The 21976-nt window shown below is 37.9% G+C and overlaps 2 protein-coding genes and 1 long non-coding RNA gene across 8 annotated transcripts in view; 1 reads left to right on the top strand and 2 right to left on the bottom strand.

The window, feature by feature from the left end:
• The window catches only part of PAN3 (poly(A) specific ribonuclease subunit PAN3), a 77549-nt gene extending 59502 nt beyond the window's left edge, over nt 1–18047 (top strand). For 5 of the 6 annotated variants that reach the window (XM_088522226.1, XM_088522225.1, XM_088522224.1 and 2 more), the window contains 7 exons: nt 1789–1954; nt 2345–2432; nt 7435–7574; nt 8148–8277; nt 10892–10956; nt 11671–11809; nt 15056–18047. In XM_088522226.1, coding sequence (XP_088378352.1) covers nt 1789–1954; nt 2345–2432; nt 7435–7574; nt 8148–8277; nt 10892–10956; nt 11671–11809; nt 15056–15196 — 869 coding nt within the window. In that variant the 3' untranslated portion in view covers nt 15197–18047. The remainder of the gene's footprint in view (nt 1–1788; nt 1955–2344; nt 2433–7434; nt 7575–8147; nt 8278–10891; nt 10957–11670; nt 11810–15055) is intronic. The other variant, XM_088522227.1, reaches the window with a different exon arrangement.
• The window catches only part of LOC148595140 (uncharacterized), a 249493-nt gene that overhangs the window by 13312 nt on the left and 214205 nt on the right, over nt 1–21976 (bottom strand). The gene's annotated exons all lie outside the window — the stretch shown is intronic.
• Nucleotides 21110–21976, bottom strand: part of FLT1 (fms related receptor tyrosine kinase 1) — a 106846-nt gene continuing 105979 nt past the window's right edge. The window contains exon 30 of the mRNA XM_088522211.1: nt 21110–21332. Within this exon, the coding sequence (XP_088378337.1) occupies nt 21128–21332 (205 nt within the window). The 3' untranslated portion in view covers nt 21110–21127. The remainder of the gene's footprint in view (nt 21333–21976) is intronic.

Genomic DNA, 21976 nt, shown 5'->3' with positions numbered 1-21976 from the left:
TTTTTCCAGTAGAAATATTTGGCTGAATATTTGGCTCTACTTGGTTGAAATTTATTTTTTGATTGCTGGGGAGGAGCTGTGTTGAATTCTGTGGTCTCTCTCAACTTTTCCACATATATTTAATGTTTTTTGCTTTTATCTGGAAATCAAAGGGCAAGTGCTGTTCTCATTAAATTGTGTATAGAAAAATAACCTCTAAGTTTTGGCTCTTTTTATTTTATTTTTTTTTCCTAGTTAGAAATTACAGCAAGACCTCTGTTTTAGACAGAGTTTGTATAGGTATAGCTGTCTTGCAGTGTCAGTATGTGCTCCTGCTAAACATACCAGATATACTGCTGCTTACCAAATGAAATGTGTATTCGATGGCAAATAATAGATGTAGAAGGTACTTTGACTAATAAAGGAGCCTATGTCTCTTCATTCATTTTATATAATCATAATTTTTGTCATGCTAAAGAAAGGACAATCATGAAGGAAAGATTTTGCTAGATGATAGTACTGGTATGATGGCTTGTGGGAAACAATTCCCATAACAATTCATCAAGAGGCCAGGAAAAAACGAAGGCTGTCTCATTATGTTCATCCTGCAGTTGGCAGGCCAAGGCTGTTGCTGTTTGAAGGAGGCAGCATCTTGACCTTTAGAATATAAATCAAAGCACCTTAATCTAGCAGAATGAACTAAAGGTTTTGTTTGTTTGTTTTTTGCTTTTATATATGCATATGTATATACATATATAGTTGTGTCCTTGCTAAAAGACATATAAAATAATCTAAAAACATATTTATTAGCAAGTGCACAAAAATGTTCATGTGCTCTGCAGTGGGGGCAGGAAGCAAGAAACAAATGTTTGGAGAAAGAATGCAGTGAGTTCACAGCTGAGTTAGATGCTTACATGATTGCCCTGAATAGAGCTGATATTACTGCTCCCAGAATTAGCTATGTCAATACAGAGTCCACCTTATGAAATGTCTAATGTCCTTGGTTTTAAAACTGATACACCTTCTGGGTGTACTCCACTTTGTCCTTCAACTTTGTGCCATGTAAACAGTAGCAACTTTCTCACTGAAGATATCTTAGTAGATAGTAGTTTGCAATGTAGAATTTGGTGCTGCTTTGCAGCAAATCAGTGTTACTTTTTAAAGAGAGGACTGTGATTCCCTTTGGAAGTGATTTGATGCATTGCTTTCACAAAGCCCGTGAAACACACTGTATGCAGTGATGTTTTGTCAGAGAGCTGGATCACAACAGAACATACGTGACATTTTGTTCAGTGATAAGTAGCCACAAGATCTGCCGTTGTGATTTATGATGCAATTTGAAGTTAATTTGTTAGGTTTTCTTTTTTGTTTTATCAAGGATATAGAATGTTTCGTTTGTATGCTTTCCTAGCATGAGGGAGGCAAAGTAGGATCTTTTGCAGATGCATTGTGCTTGTTATGTTACATACTCATTGCTTTAGAATACTTGCATTTTTACTTCTAGAGTATCTGCATATTTTGGTGCACTGCCACCCACTTTCTCTAATTTTAACCATTACTCTTTTTGTAATGAATATTCAATCTAAACGTAAAAAACGGTGTATATTTTCTGAACGTGAGAGTGAAAAAATACTGCCTAAGGAATTATCAGGATTTTAAAATTTATTATTATCTTTCCAAAAGTTTCCAGGAAAGCATAGTAGGTATGTTTCTCAATGTCCATTGATTTAGGATTGAATGCAATGAATATGCTAGCTAATTGTCTGGTTTAAAATATACTAATCTTTTCTTACAACACTTTGCTTCTAGGTCAGCATGATGGACCTCTGCCACGGCAGCATGCTGGATTGCTTCCGGAGTCTCTGATATGGGCATATATTGTGCAGCTCAGCTCGGCGTTGAGGACCATTCACACAGCGGGACTGGCCTGCCGAGTTATGGATCCAACGAAAATTCTAGTAACTGGCAAAACAAGGTAACAAAAGAGTTATGACTGTGATTGCCTGTTCATGATAACTGTAGTCATGCCCTGTTGTTAGGGAAGCTATGAAATGTAACTAGAAAGTGCTTTGAATATAATTGGCACACTAAAACTTTTAAATCTTTTTTTTATATTAAATGCAGTTCAGAGGGACATGCATGTTTTCCTCAAAGTCCTTTTCTGCTCTGCTCCTGTCAATCTATTGTTGTTGATTTATTTCTAAACTGGAGGCTGTCTCTTGCATTATATCACTTTGTAAAATTAATATGTTCTCTATGATAGGAGTTTGTCAGATACTTTTGTGTAATATAGGATTTGCTGCTGTAAATAGGAGAGAAAGAATCGAGCAACAAAATTACACTTCTTTTTCCCTTCTTCCTAAAGGTTACGAGTTAATTGTGTTGGAATCTTTGACGTGTTAACATTTGACAACAGTCAAAATAATCCGCTGGCATTAATGGCTCAGTTTCAGGTAAGACAACAGAGAATTTTAAGATTGCTTATATGCAATGGAAAACCAATTTAATACCTTTTTGAAAGAAAAATATTTTAATTAAACTCTACTCCAGTATACTTGTAAGTAACTTTTTCTGTCCTAATTTATTTTTTATTTCCCCTTGCATTATTTGAGCTTGTTTATCATTTATGAATGTTAAAACTCATTATGCCATCTTCTGCTTCTGAAACTTCAACAAACTTTATAAAGCAGATTATATTAGTAGGAGTTAACAAACTTGAATGAGAGCTATGAATCACAAGCTTTCCCTCCCTAAAGAAAGGAGGGGAAAGTGACAGAGATGTTGGACTTGATAGATACATGACAGTATTGCAAACTTGGGGTCACATTCTGCAATGAATAGAATTTAAGATCAGTCAGTGTATTTCACTCTGCCTTCCTTGTTACCTTAGCATAAATAACTGAGCAATACGTGCCTGTTCACAGAGGACTAAGAGATATTTAAATAACTGTATGTAGTCTTTCTTCACTCCTAAAAGCATCTAGTATCTCTTTCCGGTTTTCTAGTTTTACACTGCTCTCCTGGTGTTCTCAGAACTGTGGATCCTGCGTAACTTCTTAAGTAAGAACCATCCCTTTAGTGTTAACAAAAACTTTTCCTCAGTCATCTGGAATATCACTGTGCATAGTGACAGTGACGTGCTTCATTTCTTAACTTCCCCTCAGGGTGAAGTATCCTGCTTCAGCAGGCATCTCATACTCTGTCAGTAATGGAGTGAGACACCACACTAGGGAATGGGGTTTAATTTATTTTTATTAATTGAGCTTATTCACTGAGAAAATTGCTCATTCAGAGTCTTCCAGTAATAAATGAAATGTTTGAACTTTGGCCAGGCAGAAACTAGCTTATTCAAAACCTCATCCCACAATAGAGCTTTTTTGTGTGTGTGAATGATACAGTAGGCAATTTTTGGCATACTTTGTACATCAAAGGATGTTTCCCCCTCCCCCAGCTAGATATCCATGCAGAGGGCATTTAGATTATTGTTTAGTGGAGAGTAACTAAGAGATCATAAGGATAAGTATAAGGGATTATGTTCCTAAAAATTTAATGATATTTTTTTCATCTCTCTCAAACATTTAACACCTTAATAGCCTCACACCTGATGATCCTAAACAAATTGGTTGCCTGGTTTTGATTTGTGTAGGGATTTTGTTGGCATGTTTTATACTTTGCTAGTATCCAAATTGTTTGAGTGTCCGGACCTGGAAAAGATAGATAATGTAGAAGATGTAAGTTGGAGTTAAACATTTCTTTTTGCCACCTTCTCTGGAAGGGCTAGGCTTTCACAGTCCGTTTTGTTCCTTCAGAGATTCTGGACTGTGTGGGTTCCTTGAAATCCAGGAGGCATTTATCATACTCCTCCTCTCTTTGCCCTAGCCAGATAAAATTACAAAATAGCAGCTGCTGCTTGTCCTTTTTCCTCTCGATCCATGACCCAGTTCCTGAATTCCTCTGGGATTCCTGCGACTGTTAAAAATGTAGGTTATCTCTTGGTTTACTGCCCAGCTAATATGCATTTCCTTGTTGCTGTCCTCAGTGGACGAAGGTATTTTTGTTAGCATTTGTCACTTTTTGACTATTTCCCCTTGTTAATACAGATAGGAAAGAATTTGGCCTCAAAAGAGATTAAAAAGGGGGCAATGCAGAAGGAATGCAATTGTTCTTTACGGTTTGTTTTTCGGAAACTGTGTTAAACGGATCAATTTATTATGATCATGTAAGAGTTAAATAAGGGCAACAGTAAGGGAAGCTTACAAAAAAAAAGTCAGTGAAATATGAATAGCCACTTGCATTAAAAACAAAATGGTTAAACCTGTTTTTTTAAAAAAATCCTTAAATCTTGTCACTTAATTCTAGTCTCTGTATCTAATAACTGTGATGATGCAGAACATTAAGTATTTCTGTATTTGGAAAGAAGTGAAGATGAATGTTCTCCATATGTAGAGAGAATAGATGCTTTATTGATTTAATGAGAGATGTAAGAGTGCACTTGCTCACAGTAAATATTTTTAAATTCAGTAAATCAAAATATCTTTCACACACAGAACCCCCAAATTCAAAGGCACCAGATGAAGATGTATCTGGAGCGTCAATGCTGATTTAAAAAAACAAGGAACTTGGAGCAGCTGCCAAGTGCAGTTTCAGTTCTTAAAAAGAATAAGTGAATCCAGAGAATTGTAGACTGGGTGGCTTGATTTTGATCCAAGCAAAGCAGGGAAACATTTCCTTCACAGCTCTAAGAAGACGGACTAAGCAAAAATAATGCCAGTTTCAAAGTTTTAATGGAAATTTGATTTAGTCAAAAATAAGATTTGTTTGACTGGCTTATGTCTGGCTGATAAGTCTTGCTGTATAAAAATAGATATCTTCAAGACCTCTGGCTTTGTACCATAGATCTTTAATATTAAAGATATATGTATGTGTATATATTTTTGTGTATAAATACATATGAAGGAAGGGGAGGGTTATTTCAGTTAATTTTGAGGTATTAATGAAGAGGACTGTTTCTGAAATTGTTCCCAACAGTTTGGGTTTTAGTCTAATGCCATTCAGTGTTTCTACCAGCAATTACATGATAAAATCTTTACTAGCAAAGCTCCAAAGCTCTCAGGAACTTAGATGGGGTTTTTTTCAGGCTACAGTTATAAATTGATTTGCTAATTAAATGCTCATTAGTTAAATTCAAGGTATACCTTTTGAACAAAAAATAGCCTTGATTTTGGACTAGATAATGTCTAGAGATCCCTTCCACCCTCAACCATTCTGTGATTTAAAAGGTGGAAAGTTTTACTTTGAAATTGTGAATTAATTTAGGTGACTTAGTGGTCACTGTCAATGACTACCATAGTAGAACTCCTATGCCAAGTCTAGAGCAAAAGGAATTAATGTGATCCATAAATCCATTAAAAGCACCATGTAAGGTATAAGCAGGGAGATGATTGTACCTGGTGTCCCTCTATACCTTGGACTTGGTATTCCTTGCTGCAGAAACACTGGCTTGTCATCTTGTGTCCCCACTCGAAGAAGGAATAGTAGTTCTTCTAGTAGTTCTTACATGAAGCAGGAAGAGCTGAACCTATACAGGCCATAAAGGGGAGGATGAGGCTTAATAGTGATATGTGGATTTCTGCCTTACAAAAATGAAGTCTACTTCAACTCCTAGGAAATTCTGTGCCCTGTCTGCATGAGTAGATTTGGATGGCAGTTGGAAACCTCCTTTGATTTCTGCCAACATGTGGGTTGTTGGCCTGTTTCATTCCTCTTTACCAGACTAAAAATAAACACATGTACTTGGGAATCCCTGTGTAGCAAATGCTGGTCCCTCTACATCTCCTTCCCCTCCACCATTATGTGCTCCTTATTTTTCCTCCATTTTTCATATCCCATTTTCTGTCTTCATTGCTTTCCAGCCTGTACCCTGCCTTTTAACATTTGTCATGTTGCTTATTCATGCTTGCATTTTGCTGCCTGATGACAGTGCAGCCGCTGCTATGGAAGGAGCAGGGCGGGAGAGGCCTGGAGGCGCTCTCCTCCCTCGGCGCCTCAGCAGCGGGCGGCGCGGCCGCAGGGAGGGCCCCGGAGCGGCTGCTGAGGGGACAGCCCTGCCCTGGACGCGCTGGATTCATCCCGGCTGCGGCCGTCTGCATTTTAGCTGCCAAGTTCTTGTCAAAACTTGATGTTAGTGTTGTCATTTCTTTCAGAAAGGCCAAAATTCTGACAAAAGGTGCATTTTTGGAGTCAGAGGGTTCTTTCTCTGCAAAGTGTTGTGTTGTTTCTCCAGAACATGGAGATGATGGGCATTCTTGATAAACAGTAGTAACCCCACAATATTTTGTTTTTAATATCTTTTTGTTCTATTAAAAAAAAGAAAAATACTGAATTGACATCTTCAGATTGAACGTTAGAGTCAGTTAAAGGAGATTTCAGCTATGGAAAACTGCAGATGTTTAAAGTGTAGCCAAGCTGCATGCAGCTGGAAGACTTTCTGTAGAAAAAAAATCGGGAACTTTGAATGTTAATATTTGCTATTAAGTTAGGCTTCTGTTTTCAGAGGAGGGCCTTAAAAAATGGTGTAACTTTTATTTTCTGCTGATTGTTTAACTTTTAAAAGATAAAATCGGTGAAATAGGCTCCACTTGTAAGGAAAGCGATGTAGAAATTTCTTCAGAAAACGAGATGCTCCTACACGTTTCAGCTCAATAGGCCTATTTCCTTCTGCTTGTTTCAGGCAGTTAGTTCATATCTTTGCACCCTGGCCATTAGAGATAAAAAACCTGTTGAGGTAAAAAGTCACTATTCAGCTTTTGGAAAACTTAAATTCATAGGATAGCAATAGCAAAGATAGCATGTAGCAAGGATAGCAATAGCAAGAATTGATTTCACAGTTTAGATAGAAGTAGCAATAAATGTAAAGGAATCGTGTTGTGTTAGGTATTCTGACAGTAAACAGTGTGAGGAACTTGATCATTTCGCTTCAGAATTGCCCTGAATCTTTTTCTCGACTGCACTAAAAAAAAAAAGAAAATGTTCCAACATCTTGTTTCTGGCTTAGCAAATTACTGTGGACACGCTGTTCTGCATGTGGTATTGAGAAAACCTGCACTCTTTGTCACCAGTCCCTCGCCCTCGGGTGAGCGTGCGAGTGATTAGGAGAACCTGTTTTCAGAGCTTCTGCTCACTGTGGGAGTTCTCCTTGGGGCTGTCTTTAAACTAAAAACAGCTACATTATAATCATTTAAAACTAAATACAATATCTAAAAAACGTTGTAAGGACAGATTTTACTCTGTCATGTTAATTACTTGAATTGTTGTATTTATTTGTATGTTTTGAAAAGCACTTTAGTTGCTCCAATTCTTCTAAGGTTTACCAAAGTACCGTTTCTTTAAATGGTATCCACTACAAAGGGTGGTAATTACCTTTATTCTGAATCTCATTTCTGTTTTCCCTGCTAGCAAGCAGATCTGATCTCCCTGGGGAAAGTTGTGTTGGCCTTGGCTTGCAATTCTTTATCAGGAATTCAGAGAGAGAATTTGCAGAAAGCAATGGAATTGGTGACAATCAACTATTCCTCTGATCTGAAGAATCTGATTTTGTAAGTTTGATGCTATGTGTTTGCTGTTACATTTTATGCATGATTACACTTTTTCAAAATAAAGTTAAAAATATGAAAATAATATTTTCAGATGCAAATAAAATCACTGTTATAATTACTGACATTGCATGTGCGGATAATGCATTGCTAAATATTATCATTTAAAGTTAATTTGTATAATGTGTAATTTTTTGGCATATCTATTAAAAATGCCTTTAGTGTTGTTAGGGCTGGCAATATGAATTTCTTAATATTCAACTTAAACAAATAGAAAACCAAGGTATGTGCCACCAACATTTTAAGTAGCTGGTATTGAAGACAGCTTGTTGCTCTTACTTGCCATACCTCTATGCTAGTCTTGTATGTGACAGGTTTGGAAGGTAGTCGGAAATAGGGACTCTGATTTTTAGACCAGTGGGTTCAGTGCTAGCTTGCATATTTTTGGTTGTTTTTAAATATAGTCGGTGTTTCTCTTTCCCCTGTACAGTTTATGAGGGAAAAGTAGTAATGTCTGTCCCCTTCCTCATTTGAAAAAAATAATCGTAACCCTTTTTTGGGGGGATATTTTGACAGGTATTTGCTGACTGACCAAAACAGGCTTCGCAGTGTAAACGATATCATGCCTATGATTGGTGCACGATTCTATACACAATTGGATGCTGCTCAAATGCGAAATGATGTTATAGAGGAAGACCTTGCAAAGGTAAATCTCAGTAATTTCTACAGGAAGACTTTATAGTCAACACTGCTACAGCTGCACCTTAAAGTGGTGTTGGGCCTCCCTCCATTTCTCTCTTCCCTGAGTTTAAGAACCCAATTTAAGGTATAGAATTCAGTCAGGGTATCAAGTGATCAAGGAAATGCTTTGCGCTGTGTTAGTGTGTTACTGTGTGTGTATTCAACAGGAAGGGGGTTGAGTTTTACCTTTTCTGCTCCTCAGAAGCCCTTGGTCACAAGACTGACATAATGTGGCGGGATTTTGCATTGTTGAAGTTTTACACAGGGTAGAGTATCTAGTTTTGAAGAGTTTAATAATCTTTTTTTTTCTCTCTCTCTAAATGGTCAGGATTCTGACCATTCCAACAGCTTTATCATTGCTGTGACATTGGCTTGTTAAGTAACTATTTCTCCTTCCTTGGTGAAAGGATACCAAAAATCTCTCAGAAGCAAAGTGCTGTAGTAGGGCAGGATAATGTTTCCTTTGGATGCAGATCTCCTTCGGTGAGGGATGCTCACTTTAGCAGGGTCATACACTGTTCCTCCTCTGCCTGTGCCTCCTCTGACGATGTTCAAGATCACTTCATGTCAAGGTCACCCAATGCACCTGAACAAATTTGAGCAGATGGACCCTTTCACATGACCAAAATGGAGGTTGTCCTCTAATCAGCATTAAGTAGTCTTCATTTTCAGTCGGGTGCTGGTATCAACTGCTATCAGCAGAGCAGAGCTGCTACAAATACAAGCTGTTGCATAGGTCCAGCAGCTGTTTACCTGGCAGTGATAAATAGTAGTTGCTAATTAGCTGTTGTACTGTAACTTGTTTGTACTACCATGTCCTTAGTAACATGAGAGCTTCAGGATCACTTTAGTCTATCCAGCCTGGTATCCTTTCCTTGTTACTGCTCTAAAGCAGATACTTAGGGAAGAGAATCACCAGCTAGCATGGGTGATAGTTCCATATATTCTCCCAGCATCCAGTCACTTGCAGCTCAGGAACTTCTGAAGCTGGAGGTGGTTTGTATTTAGTTCGTAACTTAATGCTTTCTTGAAGCCATGAGGCTTCGTTACTCATATGCCCCTTTATTTGATATAGCAGTGACACTATCACTCCGTGTCCCTTTCCTTCCTCACCTTAATATTCCCATCATCTCTGAGTTGCAGTGTTCAAGTGCCCAAAGCCTCAGTTGCTCTGGTCCCCTAGGCCACTGTGTGAGCTTGTTCCCAAACCATACTGGCTATGAAGCCTGCAGAGGGACCACCTGGAAGCTAGCCCGTGTTTTTGCTCATGTGACACCACTGGGAATGTGCAAGCCAGTAGCACTCACAGATGTGGTTTTGACTTTTGAGTATTTGACCACATACCAAAAATTATTTGGAGGTTTGCATGCTGTATAGGCAGACCTGTGCTAGCTGAGTAAGGCAAGTCTCTCCTGTCAGTCCCTAACTGTAGCTACAATTAATGTACAGGCTGTTCTGCTGCTAGGTGGATTTTTTTTTCTTTTTAAATACTGGGAATAAGAATCTTGCAGACCCATTGCAAGAGGGGTCTGAGCGCGAACTATTATCACCTTCACCTACTTTCTTTGCCCAGCTGTGTGCAGCAATCTACTTCAGGTAGAATTCATTTGAAATCAATATAATCATTCATGGAGCGAGATGCAGCTTAGCATGAATAGCTGGGCCATTGGAGAGTATGAGTAATAACATGAGAACTTTCTTTTCTTGCCAGCTTTGAACAGCTTTTACTTAGATTAATCCACCTTGCAGTAAGCTAGGATTGTGTGTATGTATGTGTATATATATGTATATATATATTCTATCTTAGACAAAGTGATCAGGAAAAATGTATGAAATCATTTTTTCAATTGCGTATATTATAAGAGACAGAAGACTAAAATTGTGAATGCTTGAATGAGTTTATGATTACTTTGACTCCATCACTGGTGGAGTTGGAATTTATACTACTCTGAGATTAAAAAATACACAAGCAAACAGCCTTACCCTTTTTGTTGTTGTTTTGGGTTTTTTGTTTCCATTTTTAAAACATTTTGTTTTTCTGCTCCTGCAGAATTCCAATCGCAGTCTGATATTATTCTTGTAGGTAGTGTTTACTAATAATGCTTTGAAAAGCATTTTTCAATAAAAGTTGTTAGATCAGGTAATCAAGAAGAGACTGAAATAAGCTGTTATACTGTTTGTATCTGCAGGTTTTGATAGCCATATATATTTTAGCAGATTATTCTTGCTAACCTTGCTATATTTAAGCATGCCTGTAGCTATAGACAAGAGAGACTAGACTTATGTTTCCACGCAGAAATAGATCTGTCTGATCCAGTTCCTGCTGAGACAGCAAGATGTTTTCGGTTGTTAAATCTCCGCATTATAATTTGGATATGAAGTGCTAAGATCAGTATTTACTTCTAATACACAGAATAAAGCATTTGATCTCTTTCTGAAAGTGTATGCCATTTTCATAGGATAAATAATTGTAATTTGTTGTGCTTCACTGGCATTTGTACTTAGCTTTTCCTCGTAAGTATCTTCATTTTATCTTTAATTCAAAAACTTCAACTAATAACCTATTTCTTGTTTTCTAGGAGGTGCAAAATGGAAGGTTGTTTAGGCTTCTAGCAAAATTGGGAACAATCAATGAGAGGCCAGAGTAAGAAATACTTGTTTTCATAGTGTAGTATATAAGACTCAGTTTGTAATGCAAGGTTTTTTCTAGCATAAATTTAAAGATATCCATCTGTGCCCTTGAAGAAAAACGTATTTAAGATGCCTTGAGACAATGAGAGAAGCAGCTTTCATCAAAACACTAAATTAAGGAAAGGAGAAGAATGCAAAAATATATACCAAAGTTGTTTCTGTTATTACAGATTGTTAGTGGTCTCCTGTGACTGAAAACAGTTTTGAAGCAATCAATAGCCTTCTGTAACTATAGCAAATGAAATAGATAATTGTTTTAAGATACTTAGTTATCAATATATTGTTCATCAACTTAAGTGCTCATGGCTTGTTTTCCACCCTGTTCAATAGATTTGGGTTAAAACACAGCTGTGTGTGTAATGTTGGTTTCTCACATTTATCTGACAAGCTTGGTAAAGATGACTCCTACTTTCTTCCCTTACTTTTTTTTTGCAGTCCTTTGCAGAAGACATTAGCTTCACGTGCTTTGAATGTGTCATCTTCTATCCCTGTGGCAGGAGGGAGACTATAATTTAATTGCAAATTATAACAGGGGTCTTAGCAGAGCAGTAAGATCACTTAGGTTAGTTTGAGGAGTTGGAGTATGATTTATGTTGATTTTGGAGTTTTCTTTGTTTCTCTTGTGTGTGTTTTTTGAGGTTTAACATGTGTCTTTGCTTTGCACCAGGTTTCAAAAAGACCCAACGTGGTCAGAGACTGGAGACAGGTATTTACTAAAGCTCTTTCGAGATCACCTTTTCCATCAGGTGACAGAAGCGGGTACTCCTTGGATTGACCTCAGTCACATTATCTCATGTCTTAACAAGGTACACTGTACTTGTGCTAGCTTTTACAAATTATTTTGGTTAACTTTCTTTAAAATAATGTGCCACTGCAAAGCAAGCTGTCACTGGCAGCTTAATTCTGTTGGTTTAACTGATGGTTATTTTTCCCCTATTTTTATGAAAACACTGTAATCACTAAACTAATGTGCAAGCATTCATGGTTATTTTAAATAAACTTAGTAATATATTAATATTAAACCTTGGAATTCAGTAATACAGCATGATATATAATACTAACTTGTTCATCTTAGAACGCATTGAATACTGTGAATAAGCAATGCTGGTCCCTTTATGCTACTCTGGTCTTTCAACACAGCATAAAGGATCCATAAAAACCCTCTAACTGGGGGAGATTTCTGCTGGTACAGTTACCACAGACAATGGTTATAAAGCAAGAGGATCCACTCCTAAACTGTGCTGCCCAGAGTAGGAGACAGGAGGGCTTGTGGCTGCACTCTGCACTAGCACGTCATGCGGAATCGAGCATTGTCTTGTCTAGTGGGGAGGATTTCTGAGACATACAAGCTTAAGCCCATTCCTGGTATTTCTGTAGCCTCTCCAGCCCTTCATTTTACAAGGTTGAGTTAACAAAGCTGCTTGCAGTTTTCGTAAGCTGCACCACTAGCAAAATTTCATTAAGAGTGGGAAACATAGGAGATCTTCATTAGTTGCAGAGCTTCATATCTTGCTCCATAAATTAGAAAGCATATGAACAGTATATTATTTTTTTTTTAAACTGGTAGATGAGCTTTCAATTTGTTTGACATTATTTTATCAAACTTCAAGAATAAGATGCTCCTTCACCCTTTTTTCATAGTTGCTTCGTCATTCCACTTGCTGCATAGAGAATGAGAGAATGTTAATGCAGATGCTGACAATATACACATTCGTTTTCCCTTTTTTTTTTTCTCTTTTCCCCTCCCCCTAAGACTAGGATAGCAACCAGTTTTCTCTTCCAGAAAAAATTTGAATATGTTTGGATCCTCTGGCACTAGTAACATCTGATTCATTTGACTAACTGCAGTTAAATTTTTCTCGAAATTACCTTTACCTCCTGTTAGACTACTGATTTGCATTTTTAAACATCATTTTCATCTTATGGATTGGTGTCTGCAACCCCTTTAAAAAGGACCTTAAAGGTGTTGATAAGACTAAAGAAAAAAAAAATCAAAAGAAAGCATATCGGTACTCAAATAGTGCAGTGCCATTATGATTTCAAAGCAGAGACCAGTGCACATCTACAGCAGGAGGAATATTCCTGAAATTGTAGGTTAGGGAAGACACTTTGTCAAAGAATGTGTTGTCCTGTTCATGTTCATGCCTTTACCTTTTAAAACAGAGGTTTTTCTCTTCTGTGGTTGTGGGCTCTGCACACAAAAGTGAGGCTTACAGAACTGTGCTTTGGAAATAAGCTCCAAAAGCACCTCTGAGATCATGATGTGCACTAGTAGAAGGAGCTATTTGATCTTTCCTGCTGTGTTCTGAAAGCCATCTTTTTTACTTACTTTTATATCCACATACATACAATACAGGTTTTTTTTTTTTTTTTTTTTTCCCCTTAAGTTTGTCATTTTTGGAATCTCTTCAGCTAAGAGACCCACAGGAGGAGAGAAAGCAACCCATATAGGTGATTTTGTTAATACAGGTCCTCCATATATCAATTTCATTAAGTTAAATCATCATTATCAAATGATGTCAGTATGAACCATAGACAGTATTTCACACACATCTTAATCTTGGCAAAATTTTGTAGGGGATGTTGAAAGATGGTAGTCTTATCCTATTCTAAAAGAATTAAAAGCTAATTGTCCTCTTTCTGTCCTGAAGTTATTCATAAAGCAAAAGCTTTAGATTTGAGAAATTGTAGCTTTTAGGGGTTTGTTCAGACAGTATTACTGTGCAGAGGAAAAAAATGTAAGAAATTTCTAGCTTAGTATATTGTTCCAGACAGCAGCCAGTGGAACAGGAGCTCGATGTAAGATCTAATTTTTTTTTTTTCTTTTCATTAGAGCAGGACAGTATTTTGATTTAATCCTCCTGGGCTTGTCTTTCCAAAATTTTTCTCAATAGTGCCATATCCTACTTATCTCTGCCCCACCTTCCGCTGTGGGACAAAGAAGTTTGTAGTGTCAAATATTGAGGAATATTAATATAGCAGCTATTGAAAACAGCTATGAAATTTTTGCTTTATAAGAGAGTCTAACAATTCCCCATTGATGAACACTTTTTGTAAAGTGAAGGGATCATAAAGACAGTGTTGGAAGGGACTTCAGCAGATGAACTAGTGTAGTCTCACATTCTGAATTAGGATTAATGGTACATACCTAACATATGCATTTGAAAGCACCACTTTTCTGTCTGTTCCTGAAACATTCTGATGAAAGGAAATCAGTAGTTTCCATAAGAGAGATTTGTGTAGCTTCATGTATCTTGAATAGATATTAAGACAAAATAAATCTGCATCACCTGTTATAAGAAATTGTAATGAAATTAGTGTAACGAGGTGCATAGAAGTCACTTGGAAGGTCATGCAACTTAGTTCTTGTATTACGTTTAAATTTGAAAAGTCAGAAGAAAAAAAACTGATCTTGAAACAGGTTTCTAATCTTTATTTTTTGCTTAACCCTGGTTCACCTATTTGGTTATGGATTGGAGCTAGGTAATGTTTTTCTTTAGAACAGGGGAAGGAAATGTACCCTACAGAAAATAGGGATCAGTTTGTTTGCAGTGTTGCCAAAAATGTGAGATTTGTGTTTCTACTATTATTCAGACTACTTGGGGCTGGTCCATCAGTTACTTTGTTTTAGAATGGGCAATAAATAATTTACCTACCTTCCCCAGAGGCTTGTGGATCCTATTGTAAATCACATGGAAATGTAATGTTGAGCATGTCTCTGTACATCAGAAACTATATGGAAATTATACTAAGTTTTCTGTCCAGTAGAAGATAGTATTGCAGGATTGTTAGCTTTATGGAAAGGGAATAAAACAGTGGTAACCTAATCCAAAAGTCTGGAATGCCCATTAGGTTAAGACAAAAATGTCTCAATTTTTTGGCAAGCTCCTTGTTTTGGTGCGGCTCAGATCCTTCCTTTTTGTGTTGCTAGCAGATCCGAGCCGCACCAAAACAACGTGTGTGCCAAGAAATCGATTGCTTTTGTTATTGGGGAAATGTTTTGCCATTTCTTTCACACTTCTTTTATTTTATCTTTTGCATTCTTGTTACAGTTAGATGCTGGTGTGCCAGAAAAAATAAGCCTCATTTCCAGAGATGAGAAGAGTGTACTTGTGGTAACTTACAGCGATTTAAAACGCTGCTTTGAAAATACTTTTCAAGAACTGATTGCAGCCGCAAATGGTCAGTTGTAGTATTTGCTGAAAGCATGCAGGACATTGCTGAGGAACTTAACCAATAGCAAATTGCACTACAGCTGAATTGTTGTTGTCATCTCATTTCACATTTGGGAAACAAACAGGAGATGAGCAAAGCTGCTTGCACTTCAGTCAGGTACACTGTTACTTGAAGGGAAGAATGTTTCACTTATCCTAGAGCTAAGGCTGCCATTGGAGGCTTTATCTGTGAAGAATTTATTTTAGATTAAGGAACACATCAGGTGCATGATGTTCCTGCTTTTATTTTTTCCACTTGTATATGCACTAATTTTAATTTTTTTAAGACTTTTCTGATCTCTGAAGTTTTGCCACATTGTATACTTAAGGGAAACTCTTTGCAAGGACATTTCTGGGATACATTTTTGTCACTGAGGATATAGCAAAAATTATTCATTTTGATATTATTTGCACCCAGAATAGCATAAAGGACCAGGTAAATAATTTAATAGAAATTGTGTTCTATCAATTACTGTTTAGTTTGTAACCTCTGTAAAAGTGTGTTGTATGCAAGCTCTGTATGCCACCCACTGTTAGTTTAAGAAAGAAACAAACCAGACGACGAAACTTTTTTTTTTTTTTTTAAGAAATCAAGTGAAATATCAGTGAATTGTCAAAAAAAAAAAAGAGGAAAAGAAAGAAATCCCCTCTGATTTGATTAAAATATTGTCTAAGCGAAGTGACGAAGATAGCATCATGAGAAGCATGTATGATTTAAGGAGCATATCAAATTTGCTCTAAACACAACCAGCGCCTTTTAAAAACTGTTTGTACGTTTTCGTGCTAGTCAAGCATTTACATTTATGCAATTTTTTTAATAGTTTTTTTAAAGAAATTGTGTTTAAATGCCTGAAGTTTCAGGAGTGTGTTACTTTAGGTTATTTACAATATAATTTTTGTATAAAGTTCTGTTCTTTGAACCACAGCTTTATTATGGTACGCTACACTGGATACAGATACAAAGACACTGTTAAAAGAAGATTAACTAAACACAGCAGTTGTCTGGCATCAAGAGCTTTTCAAGTTTTACGGCCTGAATCTGGAGGGATAATGATCTGCTGTGCCTTTGCAGTCACTGCTTAGCCCAAAGTAATATTACTTTTGATAATACTCAACACATGAATATTCATGAAGTAATTCAGTCTCAAAAGTCTGGAATTTTCCTCCTCAGTTAACTTTCTAATATTCGGACGTGCAGTTGTCTCCATACTTGGGTATTTATGGGATTTGTAGTTAAACACCTACACTTTGATACTGAAGACTGCCAAATATGTAGGAATTTCCTTTCTTAAAGCAGTAGTGAAGACTGTATCTATCCTTTCCCAGCACTGAATGTTTTAATAGCACTGGGTGCTCACCATGAAGAAAATGTGGAAACTCAAAAGGTCAGGACAGACTCTAAGCACTTGCAACTGATGTTACTGACATCAATTTTAATAATTCTCAATATTTGTAGTTTTCAGAGAAGTTTTTAATATTTCTCTGTCCACTTTTATAAGCTTTAAAATGATTCGCCGCCTTGAGACTTGCATCAAGGAAAGCAACTCTCTTCACATCGAAAGCTTTGAAGACTAGGGACATGCTTTACACATTTTAGAAAATGTGGTTGAATCCACATTAGGTAGCATCAGTTGTTGAGTTTAAAAATCGATTATTGTTGCATTTGATCGAATGAATTTTAAAAGGAGCATAATGTTTAATATTCAAACGATAACAGTTGCCAGAATGTTCTTTTTAATGTAAAAGGAACAGGAACTTTGAGAAGTGAACATGCAAAACAGTCTTTTATCATTAGCTCATGTATTTGAGGAAGAGCAGCTGTCTTTTATATGTTTTTTGACAAATCATATTGTAATTCTTTTGTACAAAAAAGAAGTACTTGTATTCTAGAAGAAATATGAAATGCTTAATTTATAAGCGGGCTGAGGTTTTTTCCAGTATTGTTTTCTTTGAAAATGAAAGGGGATCATCCGTTTAGTTGTGGGGTTTGGGAACCTTTGAAAATTTAATTTGTGGACCAATATTTTGTGAAAGTGTAAGGCAGGGGTAAAATAGGGCTTGAATTCTCATCCTTTTTAGACCAGCAAATCATCCTCTGCGAGACATGTCTAAATTGCAAACTTGTGTGTATCTGCATAATGTCCGTTTGCTTCAGCCCCTAGTAACCTCAGGACTTGGTTTAAAAAAAAAAGGTAGACAGCTAATAAGTTTTCATACATAAACTATGTCAGCCAGAAAATATTTGATGTCAGGTAATACATTTAAAGAAAAAAAAAGTTTTGTTTTCTATTTATTTCATTTGGTCCATATTTGGGAATGATTTGAACAGTCTGAAGTTCAGCTTGGGTGTTTTTTGGGGGGAGAGTCCTTCTACCCCATTTTAATTCCATTTAGAAGGTTGTCCTAAAGTTGTAGTTTGATCCATTCATAGGAGGATTTGTGTATCTGTATCTAAAATAATAATAATAATAATAAACATCACCAGGACATGGCCCCCTAGACGGGAAATTTAATTCTGACCTTCCTATTTTTACAGATAAAAGCACAGAAGGGACAACCTTTGAAATCACATGATGTTGGTCATTTTAATTTTTGTACCTATTTTAAATTCTGTTGCTGTATTTACTATATTGTAAATATTTTGTTGGAGGGTACCTATGTATTTTTGATTTGCCCTTGTTTCAGTAATTCAGGTGTCAACAGCTTCCCCTAAAAAGCACCAGTATGTTAAGTTCTAATGTCATGATCCTAATATGTGTTACTCATCCTTAATCCTGTTTTCATTCTTCATGTGTACAGCAGTATTTTTAATAAAGAATACCAGAAACAACGTAGTCTTACTTTGGGCATATGAAGTATGGAAGTTGGATCAGCATCATTGCAACTTCAGTGCTGGAATTATGCTTTGTTCTAATTCTCTTGTATTCACTCTTGTTTTCAAGGCAGAGTTTAAACAATCTTGATTCACAAAACATCTTTAATGTTTGTCACTTACAGTAAATCAGTTATCCCAGAATCTGTAGATACTGTACGCTAGAAGTGTAGGAATACAAACTTCTTAACTCCCAAGTCAAAGTGGTAACTACTTCTGTTAGATCAATTCTGCTTTACTAGGTATTCCTAATTCTGAAAAGTGTATTAAATATGCTTATTTTCATATTATTATTTCATATTTCAGCTTTTTCACCCAAGGGTATATTAGTTTCTCTGAAAATTTGCGTATGGAGTGATTGGCATCTTCACTGTTAATCACCAAAGGTGACGTGATTTAGTGGTGGGATAAAATCTTCTCTGCCATCCAGCCATCTTCATGTAGTGTAAAATTTTGTGCACATTTGATGTGTGCTAATGTTAATATTTTTCTTGCATGTATTTCATGTGAAATCATGGCAGCTTAAGTTGCACTGTTGTTTAGAAATTTTATTAGACAGAGGCTAAATTTGCGGCAGGTTTCTTGGTGCGCTTGTCTAGTCTCCAGCCTCTCTCTTGCTAGCGGATGGCAGCAGGTACAGTGGTAGGTATTGCCACGTTCACCTGCCTCTCTGGAGAAGGTTTCTTCTCAGCTTCCCCCGGTTCTTGTGCATAGCTGCAGCAGGGCTCAGGGGTCCCCTCCGATCATCCAGTGTTACCCACCCAAGAGCACTGTTGAACATGTCGGTGGAGGCAGCTTTGCCAGGTTCTGCTCTCGGGTAGGGGCTTGGAGAACGCCCGTGAAGAGGAAGAAACATCGCCCAGGCTGGATGCACTAACTCATGTCACAGCAGGCTGAGAACAGGCTTTGGGTTGGTGATGCTCTAGCTGCTCTTGTCCTTCCATCTGTACCACATCTTCCAGCCGCAGAAGTGACCGGGGGCAGTGATATTTGTCAACGTGTTTTCTCTTCTCCGCTGTGAAACCTAGACTTACCTGGAGGTAGGGTTTACATTATTTATTTACCTATTTGGCTTTGGATGGCAGTACCTCTCTCTTAGATGTACTCGATCCAGTGTATTGCATAGGGAGCTCTCTTAGATGTACTGAATCCAGTGTATTGCATAGGGAGCTCTCACTGTCCCAGCTTTGCTGGGTGGGAAGGGTGCTTTTTATGTGTGTTCGATGGATGGATGAACAGATGTAAATGTCTGGCAGATCTGTGTACACTCTTTCAAAAGCAGACTTTATTATATGATTTTAGCAGTCCAAGTACATTATATAAAGATAGAAAATGCAAGATAAAAGTGAGTTATTCATCTCCAAAGAAATTTAGAGATCATATAAAAGAACTTTTTGTAATCCAGTTTTCTTAAATATTTATGCACAAAAAGCATATTTATATATTTACACTGAGCAAACACTTCCTGTTAGAGATGCATTATCACTCAATTATTACAGCTAAGTTGGAGTTAAATGCTGCTATGAATTTCCATTTGTTTTGACCAACGTAGAATATACTTCACCAGCAAGAGACAGTGCAGTAGGTTATAGTTAAAATCAATAATCTCTTGACAAGGAAGATCTAGAATGGACTCTCTGTAGCTAGGGTTAGTTAGTGGTATTTCTCATGCTCACAAGTATATTTTTAACTTTGTAGGTTTTTTTCTTTTAAAAAAAAAAAAAGAAAGAAAGAAAGGACACACTTGCTTTCAAGTCTATTAGTGGGTCAAGCTCACACTCCCTAAATTGAATTTTCTGTGGTCAGAATCATATTCTAAGTAGCATTTTAATAAATATGTTTATAGTGGGCCCCAGGAAACTGAGACTGGACAGTAGTTGCTGCAGAAGAACATCAGTGCTACTGTTAATTGGCCAAAAGCCATTTTAATATTACATTCAAAAGTAAAGGGGGATAGTGCATCCTATCTTTTCACTTTTCAAATCAAGAACATTCATTTCCTTTGAGATGCTGTACAAAAATCTGTTGCAAGTAAATGATACACTTTTACTGTACATATATATTGTTAACTAACCTGGAAATTCAACTGCATTCATAGAAAAGCTGCCTTGACTTTCCAAAGAGCTTGTCTTATTTCTAACTACACCTTTCAAACTCTCTAATAATCAATTCTCTGTTTAAAGTATATGCAGTTTAGTAGCCAGCCTGTCCTTTCAGACAGGTTCCCATAAATAAGATATAGTCAGTGCAATGTTAGAAGGTCCACTAGGTCTTGTGGACAAAGCTTGGCTTAACATGTCTAGCTTGTTGTTTGTTTCCAGTGTGTGTATGTTGTCGTGTTCAAAAAGTGCAAAACTTCAAGAGCATTTACTTGATTTCAGCAGGCTTGACCAAGGTGAAGGGATCTCTAGTCCCTGTTATTGCAGCCCCGGCTCTGATCTTCGTTCTTCCCTGTCTTTGCAACACGTGCAGGACCCCCTAGCCCCTCTTCTCTTTGATTACCCGAAGGAGTAAGACCTTTCTCATGCCTCATCCCCAGCTAGCTAATTCAGATTCCCTAAAGCATTAGCCTTCCCTTGTTTTTCAAATATTTTTTCCTTAAAAACAGCAGAATGCAGTCCCCTTCTTGTCTACCTTTTCCCCAACAATCCTTTATTTTTCAGCACTATGCAAGTGGCCTCCCCGTAGCCCCAGGTGATGGGGGGCAAATTCCAGGGTGCTCCTGAGCAGAGGCTGAGTCACCATCCTGGTGCCAGGCGCGAACCGCTGAACTGGTTTTGTCTGTAATGGTGACCGTTCTAGTTTTCAGAAGTATCAGGCGATTTTAGTGGCATTGGGAAAGCCGGGGCCTAAGCGTTAGTATCTTACTATATTTTTGTATATGTTTCTTGCAGTTGGTGGAAAAGCAGATCACTTGAGATTAAGCCAATGGCAGTTTTTTAATTGTAGGATAGCTAAAATTATTCAAGTCAGAATGTTTAAACCGGCAGGGTTTTAGAAGAAGAAAAATTCAATTAAATGCATCTATCCTGGCCTACTTAGACGGGTGGCTGAGCATACAGGAGCATGGAGCTGTAGTCGGGAGGAGGTGGGTGACAGACTCTCATCTTCTCCAGCACCGTGTTGCCGTGAGAGCATCTTTGCTTGGAGTCGCTGAGCTGGTCGCAGCTGAAGCCGCAGAAGCTCCTTGGCTTCGTGGTCGCACGGAGCACCGACTCCTTGCTCCTGCTGGCGCCTTTCACGCTGTAAAACAGCAACGTCGCTGTTAGCAGATGCCCCTACGCTTTGAATGTGCTGCAAGGGCTTGAGTACAGGCGTACCACAAGAAGCTGCTTTGTTTATTCTCGGGGGATGAGAAGAGCGTTTATGCAGCTGCGATGGCACAAGGGGAGCGGAGCAGAGGGATGAAAGGGGCCCCTCGCTCGCAGCGCCTTCGTTCAGCGCAGTCGCGTGATGCCGCTCCTTGTACGGCCGCGGTGCCTACGGGCGATGTTTGCTCCGCCAAGCTCCGATGCTTAGTGCGGGTTCAGGAGAGTCTCGGAGCTGCAGCACCTTTGTGGTGGTGCTGGGGAGTGGAGCTTAAAGATAAGCTGATGTTTATGTGCGGAAGGACATGGGATACCCAGGAATAGCCTTTCCAGGCTGCCCTTGGCAGCTGCTATGAGCTGCTGGTTTGAACCAAGAGTATCCCTGTCCCACAAGGGACTAGTTACTCTGTTGGGAGCTTTTTACAAGGTGCCTTTTGCAAGATAGCAAAGCATGTCCTCCTTAGGACATAATTTACCTCGCAGCACTTGCTCACCCTTATTCTGAGAGGATGGTGCTCAGAGGGGCCCTTTCAAGAATGGGCAGAATTAAGGCAGAGGGAATTTCCACGCACGCCATTG

Source organism: Tinamus guttatus, unplaced genomic scaffold, assembly GCF_059628265.1.
Source record: "Tinamus guttatus ecotype Peru unplaced genomic scaffold, ASM5962826v1 Tinamus_guttatus_pri_ptg000150l, whole genome shotgun sequence".
Lineage (NCBI taxonomy): Eukaryota > Metazoa > Chordata > Aves > Tinamiformes > Tinamidae > Tinamus > Tinamus guttatus.
This window is presented reverse-complemented; position numbering and strand designations above follow the sequence as displayed.